Source organism: Lissotriton helveticus, chromosome 6 (genome assembly GCF_964261635.1).
Source record: "Lissotriton helveticus chromosome 6, aLisHel1.1, whole genome shotgun sequence".
NCBI classification, from domain to species: domain Eukaryota; kingdom Metazoa; phylum Chordata; class Amphibia; order Caudata; family Salamandridae; genus Lissotriton; species Lissotriton helveticus.
In genome coordinates, this window is record NC_136067.1 from 878,093,078 (window position 1) to 878,112,986 (window position 19,909).

Below are 19,909 nucleotides of genomic sequence, written 5' to 3' on the forward strand. Positions count from 1 at the left end.
AGCCAAACCTCACTATTTTATATTTGTGTTTGTTGGTGTTGGGTGTAGGTACTTGTCAATTCTTTTCTATCCTACTAGGTAGTGTAAATACACACTCCCTCTCTCATTTCTCTTTTCTGTTTTGTGCACTCATTCTGGCACATTTCTTTTCATCCTCCGAGCAAGGAAAGTAACCGATGATGAGAAGTGGGTAGACCGATCATTTATAGACCGGGAACCCCCTCGGGTGTTACGTCCGTGAGGCACTTTCCTTGCTTTCACACAATTTTTTATGTGTTGTTGTCTGTGCACACCATTGTTTGTATGTTCGAAGGCATGTCCGGACCTGTAACGCAGCACTGGCTTGATCTGGCCGTTTGGTGAGCCAATATAAGGTATGGCCCCTTAAGTTACGGAGTCTGAGGTCCATAGCATGCATGCTGCCACACTCGCCACCACCTTTTGGGCATTCGCCTCTCATCCCCTTCCTACTTGAGGCCCTGTTCTCCACTGTCAATCTGAGAGCAGAGAGAGTACAGGGAGACCCAGCGCCATGCTCAAGAACAATTCAATATCAGCAGTGGGTCTGCAAAGATCTGTGGTTGACAGGGAAGATGGAGGTTGGCATCCCTTCATTGCCACACAGTTTTATCCCACCTCTCTCAGTTCTTTGGAGATACGATAGAGAGACAGATGAAGGTGGATGAGACGGCCGACATTCCACCACTTCACTTGGATCTCAGGAGACTCGGGTGACGTGGAGTAGTAACACTAGGGAAGCGGGTACTTCCTCATGTACCACACACACGTACGCACACACGCACTTTGATTAATCTTTTTCTATTCAACACACACTCTCAGAGACAGCAGCTTCAAGCTGGCACCTAACACAGGAATCACTCCACTCCACACAATGCCACTCTATGCCACTTTTCTAGACTCTATGCCACTCTACATCACTCCACACCACTCAGCTCTACGCCACATTACTCCACTCTGTTCCACTCCACTCAATGACCACTCCACACCAATTTACTCCAGTCTATGCCATTCCATGCTCTATGCTACTCACATTTTATGACACTCTACTCCACTCTACACCACTCCTCTCTACAACAGTCCATTCCACTCTACTCTACACTACTCCAAGACACTGTACTCCACTCTAGTTCACTCTGTGACACTCCAATCTAGGCTTCTCCACTCTATGACACCATATGACACTCTACTACACTCTACTCCACTTTACACCACTCCACTCTATGACATTCTATGACATTCCACTTTACGCCACTCTACGCATCTTTCCTTCACTATACGCTACTCCACAACACTCCACCACACTCTTCTCCACTGTACGCCAGTCCACTCTATGCCATTGTACACCACTCCACTTAACTCCATTCCATTCCACTCTACGATATGCTACTCTATGTCACGCCACTCTACTCCACTCTCCTCTATGCCGCTAACTTTTAGCAATGGCGAAGAGTAACCACACTGGTATATAACATGGCTAAAACACATTGGCAAAGCCAATAGCTCTTGCATATGTGAGAGCTATTGCTTGATTTTCACTGCTGTAACACGATTGTATCGAATAAATGGATTTGGACTCCAATAATCACACTACCTCCTTTCAACAGAAGATTCACATAATGAAAAACTAAAAGATATGTCTTTGTACGGATATTACAGTATCCCAAATTATAGTAAATACCCAGACCGGCCTTTCTTCCTTTGTGTTTACAAAACGACATTTATTCATTTCAACTTTATATATCAGAGGTCACAACCACCAGGGTAGCAGAACTATTTATATAGAAACAGGAAGAAACAAACAATTGGTGATATAATGTTGCAGACATACAGTATAACACATAATGAAGGAAACTAAATAACAGACTTGTGCTATGGGGAAAAGAGACGAAAGTACAAGGCGAGTCATAATATTCTCATGTTACTCTATGACATAGGTCAGGGCCGGCCTTAGGCATGTGCAAGCTGTGCACCTGCACAGGGCCACCAAACCCCAGGGCAGCCACGACAATATATATCCTTAATATAATTATCCTCTGAGGATGGATAAATATTTGCGTGGCGGCCCCAGTGGCTGGGATTTGGCGGCCTCTGGCTCTGTTCCACTTCCAAACACCCTGACCCCCTTCCTGAGCTCTGGGGGGGCTTTGCCCCGCCCGGACCCCCTCTTCCGGGGCCTCCTACCTACGCTCCCTGCCCAGGGCCACCATGAGCCTAGAGCCGCCCTTGCATAGGTCCTCAAACAGTGTGGCGCATCCCACCACTCCACCTTCCATTGTTCTTCCAGGCGCACAACGCTCATCAGGCTGAAAGGGCTTCAGCCCCCGCTGGCGTTTGTCTCAGCACGGGCTGCGGTGCAGCTTGATCTGCTGTGGACTCGGCTGGGCAGTGTCTGGAGTCTTATCTCCAGCACGCCCAGAGTTTTTCACAGGCCTTTAAAGACCATGTGTATTTTCACATACCTCTGTAAACTGGTTACAGAGGCCGTTTGTTTTCTGGTTCCAGTACCCCCTGGGCCCCGACTCTGCCTATTCATTTCATTTTGATTTTACTTTTTACTGCGTTAGTGTTAGAATGCATTTCGTGAAACAGAATATAAAGTAGGGTTACCAAAAGAAAAGTGACAGCTATGTGTTTTTTAAAAAGCCTGCAATGGCCTTGTCTTTACACTAAATAGGGTTATAAATAAAATAGTCTGTATTCATTTGTAATGTGACTTTTCAATCTTACTTTTAATTATCAGTCATGGATCATTCAGGCAGCCCTAGAACACAATTAAAAATGTTTTCTATTTATTTTTGCTGTTCTACGTATGCACAGATAAGTGCTGAAAATAGGCTTTAGGGGTTGTCTTCTTATTTTTGTACCGTCTGGGACATCAATATAATTAGCTGGCAAACCAAATCACAAGACTGGAAGTTTGCTGCAGGATGAGCACAATATTTATTTCCTCCACCCGTAATACCTGGACCCTGAGTAATGCCATAGCTATCAGTCAGAACCCCGATTGGGTTTATCAAATTCCCCAGCAAAGTGCTTCGCCAGCACTTCAGGTCCCAGAACCCCGATTGGGTCAGCGAGTCTTCTGACAGAGTGCTCCGCAGCACCCCTGTTCTCGATCAGCTATTGAGTGCGTTGGGTCAGTGACAGGTCAGCTATTCGGACAAGTCTGACAATTTCTCTAGCTAAACCTAGACTAGTTATACTATTTTCCAGGTCAGTGTACCACCCCCCAATGTTGCAAATGTAAGGATCCCCAATTTCGATTGGACAAGGGAGGAGAACAGGTCATTACACCACCTAAATTTTGAACTTTCTCAGGCTCCTCATTTGAATTTTGTATACGCCCCTTGAATTTCAAGTTCTCATGACATATGCTTTATACATAACAATGGTGAATTTAACTTTGTATACAATGTTATAATTTCAGTACAGTTAAGTTTCTTCAGCTAGTTGAGGGTTCGTCTTCCCAGGCACATCTTGGCTGGGATTGCCATCTGGCTGGGATTCAATGTCAGATGATTTCAGCCCTCCTCTCATAGGGTGCTGTGTGCAAAGGACTTTCAAAATGGAGTATTGCCGTCTCTCAGGCCCAATGTTTATGAGACATGAAAGGTAAAAGGAAACAGTCTTAGAACACAGAATAAATGATTTCACTGTATACCATGAGTTTCTACACTACTCCCATTACTTTATAGTAAACTATAGCATTAAGATTAAGCAGACCGAACAGCTTAGCAAAAGCAGCAATACAAGCTTCTCGCATGTGAGAACAAAAAGCAGCCATCTTAGCTCTACTGCACAAGTGCGAACAGTTTCCCACCAAGACATCGAATACGTCATGTCACATGGGTATGACCGACGCATGCGCAGTCTAAATTCCCGCATAGCAGCGGCCATATTATATTGCAAGCATATTAATATTAGTAAACACATAAGCAAGCTTCACTCGGATACCCCGTATGAAAGGAAAATTAGTAAAACAAACATGTTGATTATAATATTAACATTATTCGAGGTTAATGAGTTCAAGCAAGTCGCTTTATGTGCAAATCCTTGCTCCATCACTCCAATGAACGGGACAGCAGGAAAGATGCCCAGGAGTGCCACAAATTTTGTATACATAAAGCTGCAAAATACTTCAACTTTGCTGATGAAACAGCTCTTCTTCACTGTTGCCTTTGCCTCGTGGTTGCTGAATTCTAACATCTGGTTGCTGCTGTTCGCCTCGCTCTTGAACCCTTCCCCCTCAAGGTTATCCTGGAGCTGATGACTGTGGAGATGGGGAACCAGGTTCAGTTCTTGGTGCCTGCTCAACATCCTGTGATTCTGGGCAAATCACTTAATCTCCCTGTGCTTACAAAAATGAATGTGTGCTTGTGTAATGTAAAAGCTGCTCATGTAAAGCTCTCCAATACCTTTGGGTCAGGTTTGCGCTATATAAAACTTCAACAAATATATTACATAACTTTGTGAGCACTCACATTTCCAGGTACTGCTCAAAACTGGAAGAGGAGCACAACCTAAGGATGGCTGAAGCAAGAATCCATCCACACTTGACTGTCCCGGTGGAGAAAAACAGGCACACCCCTGACCTGTGGGTTGGGAGTGTTTTTACTAATCTATCCTAAATGTTGTGTTTTATGTGAAAAATAAAGCACCAATGTAATTTTTTGTGGTAATTGTTTCTTGGAGACTTTTCATTGGAACTTTATAATAAGCACAAGCACTACAAAAACATCAGTTTACTAAACACTCTTACTTTATTTAATATTATTTGCCCTATACGACCTGGGCTCTGCAGGAGGGAATGGCCATCAATGATGCAGAGTACCAGCTTCCAGAACTTTTTCGTCAGGTGGTGGTGGTGGGGGGTGGGGGGGCTCAACGTGTAAAAAGGTTTAGATGGGGGGGCTCAGTGGACAAAAGTTTGAAGACCTCTGCTCTATGATTAGTTACAAAATTAATAGCGAGAAGTCAGTACACTCAATAAAATACATCAGTATAATACCCAAACATGGTATTTTGTTGGCTCAACAGAACTCTATAATCTCTTAGCGCGGCAAACTAATGAAGGATAATAGGCATAAGTCACACCTGGAAAAGCCAATGAAAAAATGGGATTCTTAAGATCTGTTTGGAATTATCATAGGAGGAGTTGTCCTGCATGTAGGGCTGGAATATCGTGCATTGCGGAACATTAAGCAAACGCTTGCTTCATTGCTTCTGTTTTTTAAGTAGACGCTTTCCAAACGAAGATATTCAGCAATTTTCTGGGATACCTTCTGAGGTTAATTTTCTGTCTGGCGGAGTGCTGTACTCCCATGTAATGCCCTGTGACATGTAATGCCCTGTGACATATTCAGGGCAGCAGGCAAGCATGAATAAGCATCTAGCCTCAATCAGGAGCCATTTAAGCGCGATTAGGATTGAGGTGATATGGTCTGAGCTTTTTGCCACAAACTATTTGGGCTGCATTATTGAAGGCTGCATTATTTTAAAACGTACAGGAGTATTTTGGGTATGCTGCTACTTGCTTTTGCTGCTCTTTGTTTTTTGCACAAGCACTTTGTCGTATTTTCGCATATCTGACATAGAACCACAAGGGTCGAGATAAGCAGGTCTTCCTAATGCTTGTGATACATTGTATATAGTGACATTGGCCTTTGACCCACAAGCTCGTAGGTCACTTAGGCCCAGCCCTCCATCAGTTATGTGTCTTTTATAATGTATTGTTCATAATGACAATGTAATCCTGTGTGTCTATGTCTTAAATCTTTTAGTATGTGTTTTACTTGTGAATTATTGAAATGTTTTTTATTAGCTGAATATAATAAAATAAATAAACAGTATGCTTGACAAATAGGAGCGGTCATAATCAAGCCTTGATATGACTGTTGCAAGGATCCTGCTCACACAAACAGAACTGTGCACAGAGACCTAGGACATCCGTGAATTGTGGTGTACCAGAAACTCACCTCAGTACCTAGAAAAACCCCAACCAACTAGCATCAGTGTCACATTAGCTCTTCGTCCTATAGCAAAGTAACCAATGATTAGACAACCTAGAACATACGACTTAGTACAAACTCAGGCATGGTGGGAAGTGAGAACACTCTTTCGTTATACTCTCATACCAGTCCACAACAGGAGTAAAGCAGAGACACTGTAAGGTTAAAATATTTATTTCAACAACGTGATCTCAGGTGCAGTATCTTAGCCAACATAAGCAGACATATGATTAAAAATAATATGGTCAGCATTGTTACAATTCCATAAAATACAAAAGGAGAAATCATATTACAATGATGGTGAAAACAGGTCCTATAGCGCCTAGCTTTAACACCCTCCCTATATAGGAACGAGGTATTATAAACTAAAGAAGGTCTCTAAGGCTTGTGTGGGGGACCCCATTACCTTTCCGCTCAGTAAGAGTAAATCACATTCGGATCAGTCAAAGCTCTCTGCATCCGTGGAAACAGAAAATCTTCCAAGTGTGTGAAATCATGGCAAGTGTGTGATAAAAAGGGCGCCAGAATCTTCATTGCCTCACAGCTGCCAAATTGTTGTGTTTAGAAAGCGTTACTCGAACATGTAGAATAACAGCTAACATGTTTTGATAACCTTGACGGCTTCAGCACTCACTGTGCAGACTAAGGGCACGATGTAAGTCTAGTGATGCCGAAAACAAAACCTTTTCTAATGTGTAGACCTTCGTGAAGGCTAACTAACAAAAACATCTATGCAGTGTTGTGTGCAAAAGCAGCAAAAGGTAAAATGGCGTTTAAACTTCTAATAAGCCATGCTAACATAACATGCGCGCAAAGCAGGCCCTAGGCCATACCACATGACCGGTATCTGAACAACTATTTTAAAATCCAGAACACCGCTGCAAGAATCATACTCAACCTCCCATGCCGCACCCACATCAAACCGCACGTCAAGAAGCTTCATTGACTCCCCATTCACAAGCGCTTCCAATCCAAAATTCTCACACACACATAAAAAGGCCTACACAAACAGATTCTGAATACCTGAACAGCCACATACACTCACACCAACCCACCAGACACCAATGTTCTGCCTCACTCTCACTCACACACATTCCCAGCATACGCAGAAGCAAAACTGGAGGTTGCTCATTCTCCTACATCGCACCTACGACATGGAACAACCTCCCTCAGCACATCAGAGTCTCCTCCTCCTCACTTCTTGAGTTCTACACGATCTTCGTACAAGCACCTTGGGGACCTCACACCTGGCCAAGCGCCTGGATACCTTTTCGGGTGATTAATGAGCTACACAAATCAACATAGCATAACAGACCAAAAGGCAGCTGAGTGATTCCATATATTGAAGAGCATCGGCGAGAGGAGCTAGCCCTGGGAAGTCCTTTTGGAGAGGCAGAGAGGGGGTTGTGGAGAAAGAGCCTGAAAGATTGATTTGCTCTGAGCTGTTGGAGAGGTAAGACTTAAACCATTTCAGAACAGTTGTTGCTGAACCACATTTGCTCTTTCAGGATTCCTAGAAGGGAGGCATGATTTACAGTGTGGAATGTTGCTGACAAGTCAAAGAGGATGAGGAGGCATGATCTGTCTTTGTCAAAGATGGGTGGTACATCATCATTTACTTGTAACATTGCAGTCTAGGTGCTGCATTCTACACCTAACTGCCTAATATAACTCACCAAGTAAACGGTTTCCTGTTATGATAGTTCTAACTGGATTAAGACTCAGCATTCAAGGATTTTTGCTAGGAAGGTGAGGTTGGATACCCAGCAGAAATTCCAGATCTCAGTCTGGTTTCTCAAGAAGAGATTTGATCTGTCCTATTGTCTGGTAATTGGAAACAACGCCTAGTGTTAGAGAGGAACTGACTGTGTTAGTCAATGAAGAGGTGCGGTATGAATCTTGGCTTTTCATGATCTTTGCTGAGAAAGGATCTGATAAATGAGAAGATGGCTTTAGACCCTTGAGAGAGTCTACTAGGCCCTTTCGTTTGAACTAGAGCTTTGAATGAAGACCAGTTCTCCAGAGCATTGCAGGTTAGGGACAAATATTGTGGGTCAATTGTTGTGGCAGTGTTGGAGGGCTCAATCTTTTATATATTGGCACATTGACATTTTCACAGTATCTTTGAGATTTAAAAGGTCGATCGAAGTGGGTGGGCTTATGGACTTTCTTGCTAGATCAAACAGATATATATTTTGCAATGCGTACAGTTTTTTTCATAGGGCATCAAGTTCTTCTTTGAGAGGTGCTTGCGTCAGAGCCGTTTAGTAGTGCTGATGGATTTTCGCTTTTTTCTCAATTCTTTGGTGAACCATTGAGGAAATTTGCTGTTGCTGTGACTTTTTAGTTTTAATGGTACAAGTTCATCAGCCACATCCGTCATGGCTTTTTTTATAGTTATTTCTAATCAAGTTTGTTTCACCTTCATTTGAAACAGTTATTAGTGTTGACGAGATCCTGGAGTGCAGCACAGACTGGTCGAGATCATTATAGTATCTGCCCAAGGTCTTCACTTTTTTCATTTGACCTTCTAGAGAATGTTTTGGTGCAGAGAAGGAGTTAAGGACTGAGGTAGTGGTTGGTACATTCAAATGGAATATGGGTTTATAGCTCACTGTTTTTTTCATGGATTATGAGGTCAAGGACTGAATCATTGTCATTTTTCGGGGTTGTGTAATGTTTTTTCTACACTCATGACAAATATGTAGAAGCATACTATGCTGTGCTACCAATCTGGTAATGTAAGCACCATTTTATGGTCTCAATTCATAAGAAAAAATATTTAATAGGTAAATACACATACACAGAATTGTCATTCCTGTTAATAGATCACTTTACTTGCCGTTCTTGCTGGAGACCCTATTTCAGTATTCATCCCCATTAACGTTTGTGGTCTATGTTTGATAGTAAAAAAAATTCAATTGTAAATCTGTGGAAGTTAGAATAAGGTGGGTAACTCATGCCAGGTCATCATGGACATTGCCTACAGGCCTGAACTTCTCACCCACAAATCATTGTTTGCACGTGTGTTAGTCTAATTCGTTCGATGGCAGTAAACCAAGACTACAACACTCAGAATGTATTAGGTGATCACACAAAGGTTCAGGTTTCGAAACAGCATCTGTGATGACCTGGGAGGAAGTTGTCACCCTCAGCTGTAATATTTAAGAAATAATCCAATTAAAAAGAAACTGTAAAGTTACACTGCAGCCAGGTGGGAAGACAGTTTGGTTTACATGTTTACTCTACCTTGGTTCGGTTAATTAATATGGCTTCTTTAAACAGTGGGACCCTTTCAAAGTTAAGATGATTTTCTAATGAAAAATGTTGTATTTTGTTAATGTGTTATTTTTCGTTCTGAAGAAATGCAATTATTCGCATTTGTCTCATGATTATTATTCATACCTCTCGCTATATTATGTGGCTAAGAGGGGAGCCAACTACGATGACAGCCCTGCTCACACCCAACTACAGGTTAAGACTCATACACATTAAATTCCTTGATCGGGGATATTACACCCCTCTTGACCTTTTGACTACTCAGGCATAGCGAACTTTTGAGATTGTGTCCTAGATTGTATTATGCCGATAATGCCAAGATCACTTTTCGTGGCACTGCTGGGATATGTAAAGGATGTGTAAAGGGCATTCTTCTCGCAACTGTACATTGACGGCAATAATAATGCTGTTGGTTAAAAGGAGAGTGGCGATACACTGGGGTCGTTGCACCTGCCCACGAGTGAAGGGCAATTTGGCCAATGGATCCTACTGCCAAGAGAATCTCGAGGACTACTGATATCTAATGCCAGCAAAGTCCTGGCCCAGAGATATTTGGAGCCTTTTTAGTGTGTATATATATATGACATCACAAACTGCCCATGCACACTGGCATGACTGAGTGAAACTGTGTGCCTAGGATAGAGAGGCCGAGTGCAAAGTGGATCATCATATTAAACTGTGTCAAAACCTTGTGATCTGTGAGCTGTCTAGCGAGTACTGAAATGTCAATGTAAACCTGAGACTGTTAATTGTGCATAATGACAATTAACTATATGTTTTAACCGTAATTCTACCATGCATCGGACTTGAACCACCTGCACAGTATTTTGTTTTTGATACCTTTCTAAACGCTTCAATAAAAACCAATAAAACGTTACATTTTGTAGGACAAGATGCCACCTTGAGTTTTTAGTGCCAAGGTAAAATTGGGATTTGTTATCTGACATCAGCAGGTAAGCTAATACATCTCAGTAGGTAGTTGACAGCGTATGGATTTATTTGTTCTCCTACAAGAATTGCTAATTGCTAATCTCCAACCAACCACATACCCAGACTGGAACCTGATCAAATTCTAGAACAAACACAATGGCCATGTGGGTCAAATTAATGCAACGATCTAACCCAAACCTAACCGATCTATAGGTTTAGTGATATATTAATATATATTCATGAGTGAAGGCCCAGCTCCATTTATAAATGGAGTGTATTTATTATTCCATCACCATCCATAATTATGTGTCAAAGTCTAGTGCAGACGCACAAGGTGCATAAAGAGCTCAGGGTGTGACAAATGTTTACATATATATACATAGATAACTCAGGGTATCCACGTATTTTACACAGAGACATCTTGAATTGATCATATTCTTGACTCAAATGTGGTTGATAGCCTTGCAGGGGTGTCGACATTTCAACCCATGTACAATTAAACTGCGGGGCTCAGCAGCAGGACAGCGCTGTCTGTCTAGTCTCCTGCAGGTTGAATATAGGACCCTTAATATAAAGTATGTGCTGTCTCAAAACGTTGTTCTTATTCATGTGTTTCACCTTCTCCACTAAACAGTTGTTGATTAAGCATCCAGATATTTTTGCTCTGCACCAGTCATGTTATTTTAGATTATATATGAGTTCAACTTTTTTATATCGTGGCAACATTCCACCCTTCTGGCCTTCGGAGAGGCTTTCAATCAACTTTTAAGAGAAAACGGGATAGCTCTTTTCTAGTTATAACTTATTGAATGTATTCAAGTTTGACTTTACTGTAGTTGTCACTTCATGTCATGCCACAGCGGTCAAAGATTGAGTAACGTCACTTCCTGTAATGCCAACTGTTCGTCATAGGGACATGGTATGGAAATTCTGTAACGCTTTTAATTTTGGTGCTGCAAGTAGTCTTTTGACAGACAGGTCAGTTACATGAAAAAATACAATAATTTTCTGTACGAGGACAGCTGTACCTTTTTCAGCCACTTCTATGTGTAGCCAACGAATACATATATGTAAAGGTGCTCATATAACCGACATTTACAAGAGTTGGTGCTGTGCAGAAATGCTCCTGCTAGGTATTCCAGCATCCTAGGAAGAACTGCAATATTTTTTTAATTCTCCTCCAGAAACCCGTATAAAACCTATGCATTAGCTAATATATTTTATGAAGGTATAATATCAAAATCAAAGTTTGGATCGATTCTCCTCGGAAGAATCAACCTTGAGGTAAAACCTACCCAAATCGTTCGCGCTGCTTAATTGGGCGGTTAATGAGACATTTTTTATGGCTGCAGACAACAGTCTGGTCCTGAGTGACAGGGTAGCAGTGACCGACACATGACACTTTTATTCCTTTGGGGAGGCCAGGACTGAGCTAGGGGCGTGCATGGTGGCACGCGCACCCTGCTCTCTTCTCCTTACACATTAATGGCATTTTAAGTAATCTTAGTTTGCCGAGGAAATTCCCAGTCATTGAGAAAGTTCACATTTCGTAATTTTTAGCAACCGAGAGCTGCTTATTTCATTCATCCGACTGGCTCGTGTCGTGCAGGGTTTGATCACAGCACGTGCCCATTGGCCTGGGACTTCCTCCGAGGGTCTCCCCTGGCCCCCTCCGCTGGAGCCTGCTCTCCTGCGCCCCCCTCGGCGGCCGCCCGCACTGCAGCACCGGCACTGAGCGCAGCGGAGCGGGGGCGGCGGGAGCAGGAGGAGCAGCAGCCCCGAGTGCAGCCGGAGAAGAAAGCGGGCTTTTGTCGCGGGCTCCAGCGCCCTCCGAGGAAGAAGGGGAACGCATGGCCGCCTCTCCCGGCACCCCGCAGCCGCCGCAGTGAGCAGGGGAGCCCGCCGGCCGAGACCCCCCTCCGCCACCTCGGCAGCGGGGCAGAGCCCGGACGCCCTCCTCCAGAGCCGGTCCCTCGCCCTCCACTCTTTCATTTATTCTTTATCCCCGGGAGCGGGACACTATGTGGAGCAGGATTATCGAGGACTACGGCGACCGAGCCCGCAGATACCCGGGAGGTGAGCGGGGGGCGCGGGGTGGTTGCTGGGGACCCCCGTCACTCTGGGGGACAGCCTGTGATTTCTTCGGGTGTGGGGGGCGGCGTGGCGCGTCCTTGCGGCCCATGGAAACTTGTTTCTGGGGCCAGATATGAGCGTGGAGATCCGGGACAAAGCCCGGCTCCTGCAGCCCATGTGAGAGCCAGGCACCGCCGAGCACAAAGCACCGCCCGCCCCTTCCTCTCAGAGGCCGGCTCGCCCCGAGTTGGCTAAGAGTGCTTTTATTTTGTGTACGTGCCACGCTGAGTGACTTACTAGCCCTGCAGCCCCCTGTGCTTGCCTCCACCGGGCAAGCATTTTTTGTAATTAAACGTGGCAACTAATGCTGGCTCACTGCAAGGGGCAGTGATTGCTGAGGCCACTGGTTACTTGCACTATTTCTGACATCTCACAGGATTGCCTCCTTAACCGAGTGTTTTACGTAATTAAGTTGCACTCTCATTTGTATTTAAATGTTGTGTGTGGTATTTGCATGTGCTTTTTAAACTGTGCTTTAAAGGTGTCACTGGGTTGTCTTTTAAATAAAGACTTATCTTGGAAATAATGCACACCGTGTGAGTTTGCATACCTGTCAAAGTAACCAGGGGAGACTGCTGGGGCTGAAATGATGCTTCAGCAGCGCGTTGCATTTGTCAGAATTCCCTTTTCAGGGGATATCACCGGGAAACCGGTCGCTTTTTGTTGACTGAGTGTTGGGGAATAACGGGGGGTTGGCCCATCCAAAATGGAGTAGCCAGGGCGTAAACAGATGTGATTGCAGTGTAACGTCTTTTTAGGTGACCTCAAAGGTTGCACTGTGTTGTCCTGGTACAAGGCTGGATCGGCCTTACTTGTCTACTTTAGTTTATTGGACTAGTGGAATATGGGATAATATTAGGAGTCATTTCCGCTTAAGGGGGACATACAGAGTTGCACCCGCACAATGGGGTGCCAGTATGGCCATCTCGAGACGAAAACGAGTGAAATAGAAAACATCCGTGTTTACGCTATGGTTTTAAGATGGCAATAAGGACGCAGTTTATTAATCAAAAGCATTGTGGGGTTTGTAGTTATCGTTCAATTAAGATGATACATCCAACTGATGAGAAAAAACCCCAGCATGGAGTGATTTGTAAAAGATAAAAACTGAAACATTACGTAGTTATCAACCTTAGTTTAAGCCTCTCCGCCCAAAACAGAATATTGATTTGGACATGTCTGTATGGAACCGAGCTAGCCAGGGACCATCAGTACTTCCAGGTAATGTCACACCAATTGGGAGAGAACTGCCCCACTTTGAAACACACCAGCTCCTCGTGGTCGGCCTCGGTGGTTATATTCTTACATGCATGGACAGAAATTATATTAGATAGTGCTTAGTATCCCTGATGAGACGCAGAGGCTCTTTATTCATGTAATCACTCATTTTTCTGTCAGACATGAACTTTACTATCTGATCAATAGGATGCCATGGGCTGCCTCTTGTATAAGTGGTGCAATAAAGTAAATAGCAGACTCTTCTTAGCAGGTCTAGATGCTACGTGACCTTGAAGGACGTCTTAGATTCTCTCCTGCACCGTGTCGCAATAAATCCAATTTTTGGCTTAGTCTGCGAGGGAGGTGGCAGTGACTGCAAGAGCCAGCGTGCTCTGACAGCCCATCGCAGCTTTTGTGTGCGCGCAGAGGGAGGAGGGCCGTTCACAAAGCCCAGATTAATCAATGCTGGCTATTGTCCCCGGCACGCGCTTCCTTTCCGTAGCAGACTCGAACTGAGGAAACTTAGGCCTTATCTCTTATTTACTTGGGAGAGGTACACAACGATCACAGAAATCGTAACTCGTCAAAGAAGGCTGAAGGCAGAATGACCCATTAAAGTGATAAGACGTCAGTGTAGGCGAGGAATAAAAACGTAATATTAGACCACTCTGTGATAACTGCGTGACTTGTGCCCCAGTTAACATGCTTCATCCCAGCGAAGCAGAATGAATCGACGTAACAAGTTTGACTAGCTGTATACTGTTGTCCCTCGTGGTGTTTGTTGGTTCTGTAGGTCTCTGTGTTGCTTGTGTTTAATATTGGTACTTTTGATTTTTATATAGATTTTTTTTTTGCCTTGGTCTGCAGCCATTGGCAACAAAAGGAGGGTGCTCCTTCACAAAGTTCCCTTAAACGCAGCTTTTAACCATTGTGACTCTGTGCTTGCTAAGGTTGTGCTTTGAGGAGATTCAGTTTATGGCGACATGCCTGATATCTCTCCTCAAAACACACAAGATGGACAGAATTTTGCACAATGGCAAACATTCACCCCCAGTCACAGGTCTGGGTTTAATCCATCGTTATTTTGCTCACCAAGCCACCCCAGTTCAGACATGGCCATTTGCAAATCAGTCTTGACCCTGTGCCTCATGGGAACAGTCCAGCCCGAACTGCCAAGCCATGTCTTTCCTGGACTGGATTCAAGCATCCTAGGACCGGTTTCTGGCTATCAGCCGTCTTCAGCCAGGATAGCTTGACTCCAGTTGCTTAGTGAGCAAGGGACCCACGTCTGGGCATACCCTTCCCACATAAGGTGAACAGCAAAACACACAAGATGGACAGAATTTTGCACAATGGCAAAACATTCACCCCCAGTCACAGATCTGGGTTTAATCCATCGTTATTTTGCTCACCAAGCCACCCCAGTTCAGACATGGCCATTTGCAAATCAGTCTTGACCCTGTGCCTCATGGGAACAGTCCAGCCCGAACAGCCAAGCCATGTCTTTCCTGGACCGGAATCAAGCATCCTAGGACTAGTTTCTGGCTATCAGCCGTCTTCAGCCAGGATAGCTTGACTTCAGTGGTTTAGTGAGCAACCCTTACACACTTTGAGCGCTGGTGCATCAATGCTGTCTGCAGCACGTGATTGCAAAGATGGACATCAGCCCTGGACTACCTTTCCCAGCCTCCTCTTGTCAGAGACCATACTTGAATGATCTGAAGTGCTGAGTAGGTTTCTCCCTGTTAGATGATGTCGTTTCTGTATTGTACATCCTTACATAAAATATATCTAGCGTTGGAACCCCATTGGGGTCCTTTTAACAAGCTAGGAGTGACACAACAACACAAACTTGAGAACACACGCTTCTTTTTTTAGGTTGGCCTTACATTTCAAAAAGATAGATTCGTTCTGCACTTCTCTGAAGTTTCTCAGGTTCATGTGTACATAGCTCACCCAGAACAGGAATTTGGTGTGCATTCTAGAACTTGTAGTCCTAATTTTAGGTTGGACCACAGATCCCAAAATGCAAAGGAAAAACAAACTGCACTGGATGAATTGCATGAGCATGGAAACCTGAGAGTTCTGATTCTGCAGGCTTTTGGGTAAAGTGTTCCTCAGGCTGATTACTATATAAATTATACACAGCCCCTTATGTTTGTTCGTTGGAGGCAAGTGGGTGTAAAAGCCCTGTAGTAGCTTATCTCCTTGTTGTAGTGGTCTATAGGCTCTTATTTTATAACGGAAGGTCGGTGTTGAAACAGCTTCACTTCACTCGGACATTGAACATGGAGGCAGGGTATCCTCTGTTGGCATTGGAGACTCTGTCTCGCCCACGGATCCCGTAGATAGTACCAGTTTTGCCATTTTAAGCACCTCGAAGCTAGCTGATCGATTCTTTTAGGCCACTAGATATAGTTAATTATCATATTCAAACCATGAATCTAACAGGGCACCTACAATAAAAAATGTCAGGTGGGCAGTGATAAGCCGGTCCACCTTTGCTCAGAAGTGACTGGCCTTGAGCAGTAGAATAATCTTAGGGAAACGCTTTCTCTGGTTTTTTAATTGCCTTGTTCACGTCATCCTTTAGTAGCTAAAGCTTGATCATGTCGTGACTCGGTCACTTTTTTCAAAATCATCAGGTTGGTTATTGGTTAAATTTGATTAACCTCGCATGGAGGGCCTATTTTCACGTGCCAACAGACCTACGCGCGCTGAGAATCTCGCAGTACTCCTGCTTAACCCCTACTGCACGTCTTATTGCTTCATGACCATCCAGACGCACTTTATGTGGGATAATTGTTATTTCTAATACGTTCTTTATATTGATTGTTTTGATCCTAAATAGTTATTGCAACCATCATAGAGTACTGTTTCCTGGGCCAGTACCTCTTTTAGAACTTTCAGTCCACGAATTAAATAACCAACTTGAATGCTCAAAGGGATGGCTCTAAGTGTTTAAAAAAAAAAGGCATGTTTTCCCAACTCTAACTCCTGTGATGCAATAACATTGCACTAGTCAATCAGGATGTGACTCTTCAGACTCGTTCTGCTATTGCTGTGATCTTATGTGACTCACAATGATGTTGCTGTTTGCAAGTACATTAGGCAAAATCACATCATGTATGTGCACATTTTTAAAGTACCCCTCATAAAGCTTACCAAACTGCTGCTTTCAACAGAACATCCAATAATTAATTAAAATTCTAGAGGGCATTAACTTTGAGAAAATGGCCCTCCCCACTCGTTATGTGTATCTCCTTTATCACCATGTGCAGGCATTTATCTTGTGGTTATGCCCGCTACAGTGGTCTTTAATGCTATGTTGGAGATGTGGTGACAATATAAGGGCGCTTTGGTCTCCTACAGCAAGGGCACATAATGCCTTTCGATGTTTCCTATCAGAGAAACCACCTTTGACATGACCAAAAAGCAGTGAGAAGGCTGTTGTTCCCACGATGTTGTATCTAACTGAAGAAACCACAGCCCAAGGCTGGGACCGAAATCGAATGGCTGATGTTTTTGCCACAATACTGACAAAATGTGCAGATAAATATTATGTCCTAATCAGCTAATATTTGAAACAGTAGCTCTGTGTGCCCTTCCTTCTCTCCCAGATGCATAATGTTAGTTTATTTTGTTACATCCTGCTGCCTGGAAAGCAAAGAAAGTGAATTCCGCTTTGGCCTTGGCTACTGTTTGTTGGCACTGAACATACTTTGTCCTCCTCTGCGGAAGCTCTAAGTGCTTGTGGTTGGCCTTACCGCGGAGAATTAGGTAATGTCCACATACCTGCATTGTGAGCTGAACCATTTGCCATAGGAGCACTTAAGGGCTCATTTTCTGGTCTGACTTAAATGTGGCTTTAGCTGTCGCACCTCCTGCTGCGTTTCCTTTTTAATTATAACCGAACCTCATAAATGCATAAATAGAAGTCTTTCAGTCAGCAGTAGTCATTGATTGGCCTGTTCAACTGTCATTGACATTCAGTTTCCACTTACCATCGATATAGCATGGAGAATGTGCCAGCAGTCTTTAGCCATTGGCTGCCTTGCACAGTGAGTGAACGCTTTTTGACTGATCACGTGCACACATGCCTGAAAAAGTGGGCACTTTAGTTTCAGGACTTGTGTACCTGGGCCACTTCTTTTTATTTTTATAGATTTGTTATTGCATATTGGATACATTTTAGTAAAAAGATACTGCATTGTACGTTGGTAGGGGCTAGACCTGTTGGCTTTGACAATTTTGTTTGTTTTACAATGAAAAGATATAGCCTATTGTGCGTCACCTTGAGCTATTTGAAATTCCGAATGTGAACATGTGAAAAGCTTTACTATACGTATGGGTCAAGGGAGGGTACATGGAATAGTAGTTACTTTGTTGTTGACAGTAGAAACTGGTCTCCTGATCGAGTTCTTGTCCCAACTTCTCCATTTCACCAATTTGCATGATCTAGGGCAAATCACGTTGGGCCCCATTCACAAAGTTTTTTGTGTACTTAAGTGATGGGAGCGAAAATGTGTTTGAATGCTCAAATGACAGATCCTTATGCAGTAAGTCAAGACCTGCAGATATTTTCAAGCACGGGTTAATTTTATTTTATTGACGTTTTAGTAAGTGCTGCAACACCCTCCAAGATAACCTTGCAGGAGCTCAGAAGGCAATTGAGCAATATAAAAGCCATTACATTGGGTTTTTAACTTGGCTCTTTGCTGTTAGTTCAAAGCAGGGGTTAAGTGTGGGGCAGTGACCTCTGACAAATTGCTGTTTACTTAACATGAACGTTGGTGTTTACTTTTCCTTTTTTTAAATTTTGTATTTGGAATTTTGTAATGTCAACTAAGTGACAATCGTGCTGGGATGCAGGAAGTTGAAAGGAAAGACTGCAGAATCTCAAATACTTGTAAATTAACTAAAAGTGTGTCCAATATGTCAATTTATCAGTAGAAGAGAGAGCATAATTGAGCTACGTTGTTTTTGTAAATCCGAAGTGTGATGGCAGCAATGACATTAATGGGGTCAAAACAAACCAAGACACCCAATGCGCAAATGATAAATTTGCACAGAAGTTTGATTTTCACAAAAGATTGTATGTTCGTCATATAGGTTTAGCAGCGAGCTGCATGCTTGTTTCTTATTTAGTGGCCATTTCTAGAGGTCACTGGAAAATGTGCTCTCTGTAAATGGCAGTACCCTAGTACACCATACTATAGTCATTATTTCAGGCATTGTGTCCTAAAATGCACCACTGGACACACCCTGCTCCCGGCCGAGGCTCATTGGATACACTTGTTCTACGTGTAATGCTTGGAATTTTCACCATCCCTGTGACTTCACTGATTCAACATTGATGGCAGATGCCCAATCTTCGTTAAAACTGTCCCATTACCACTGCAATGCTTGTTTGTTTTTCTCAGTGTGGCGATAGATTGATCGAACGACTCATAGCAGCTGGGTACCCAGTCCATATTCCTCTGTCCGACTTCGATCAAATACAACACACATGCTCGTTGAGTTGAGTACACGTTGCGTATCCTTGGGACCTTTGGAAATTCTTCATAAGACGGTCGGTGTTGCACCAAGAAACTCAATGAGAGTGAGCACCACATAAAATAAAATCAGACACTTGGGCTACGATTGAGGGCAGACAGTGTAGTGCTGTTTGAATGCTAGAAGTGAAATAAAGTTTTTTTTCTGTGATACTATGTAAGGTAGAGTATGTTTCTTAGTGTTTATTTCAGAATGTTATCAGTTTGGCTACCCACATGATATCTAGGCAGAAACAATATTTTTCCCCATGATTGTGGGATTCGTCGTTGGATATGTAGTTGTGTAAACTTATGTAGTGCTAAAGTTTTACACCATTTTTCAGGTAGAATAAAGTTCAGTCTTAAATCTGGCACTTACCTTTTGCCTTCTAGGCTCTCTTACTACACAAGTGGCCTCTCCCTTCAAGTCGTCAACCGTCCCACAGGTGTTCATTTTTAACAGCCGCTCGCAAAGTTTGTCCCTGGGTTTAAGCCAAGGCCGTTTGTAATCAGCTTGCTGGAAATAATTATGTTTAAAGAGACTGTGGAAACGTCTGCCACAGTGGCTTCTGCACTGATGATGATGGTAAAAAGTGGGACAGGTGAGCCCATGCCTCCTTGATTGTGTAGATCACATGCAGCAGTGTCCAGGATGTCACAACTTGTGGAAAGAGCTGGTAGGTAACCTTCCAACAATTCCATTTGTGAGGCTTGTTATGGTGTCAATGTCTGCCCTTACTTAAGAAACAGCAGTTTATAAGGCGTCTTGCCTATCAGTAATACAAG

At 43.4% G+C, this 19,909-nt stretch overlaps 1 protein-coding gene across 2 annotated transcripts in view; it reads left to right on the forward strand.

Moving 5' to 3' along the window:
- The first annotated feature begins 11,954 nt into the window (after nt 1–11,954).
- The window catches only part of CEP85L (centrosomal protein 85L), a 519,352-nt gene continuing 511,397 nt past the window's right edge, over nt 11,955–19,909 (forward strand). Inside the window, exon 1 of one of the 2 annotated variants that reach the window (XM_078648480.1) lies at nt 11,955–12,314. In XM_078648480.1, the coding sequence (XP_078504606.1) occupies nt 12,260–12,314 (55 nt within the window). In that variant the 5' untranslated portion in view covers nt 11,955–12,259. The remainder of the gene's footprint in view (nt 12,315–19,909) is intronic. The other variant, XM_078648481.1, reaches the window with a different exon arrangement.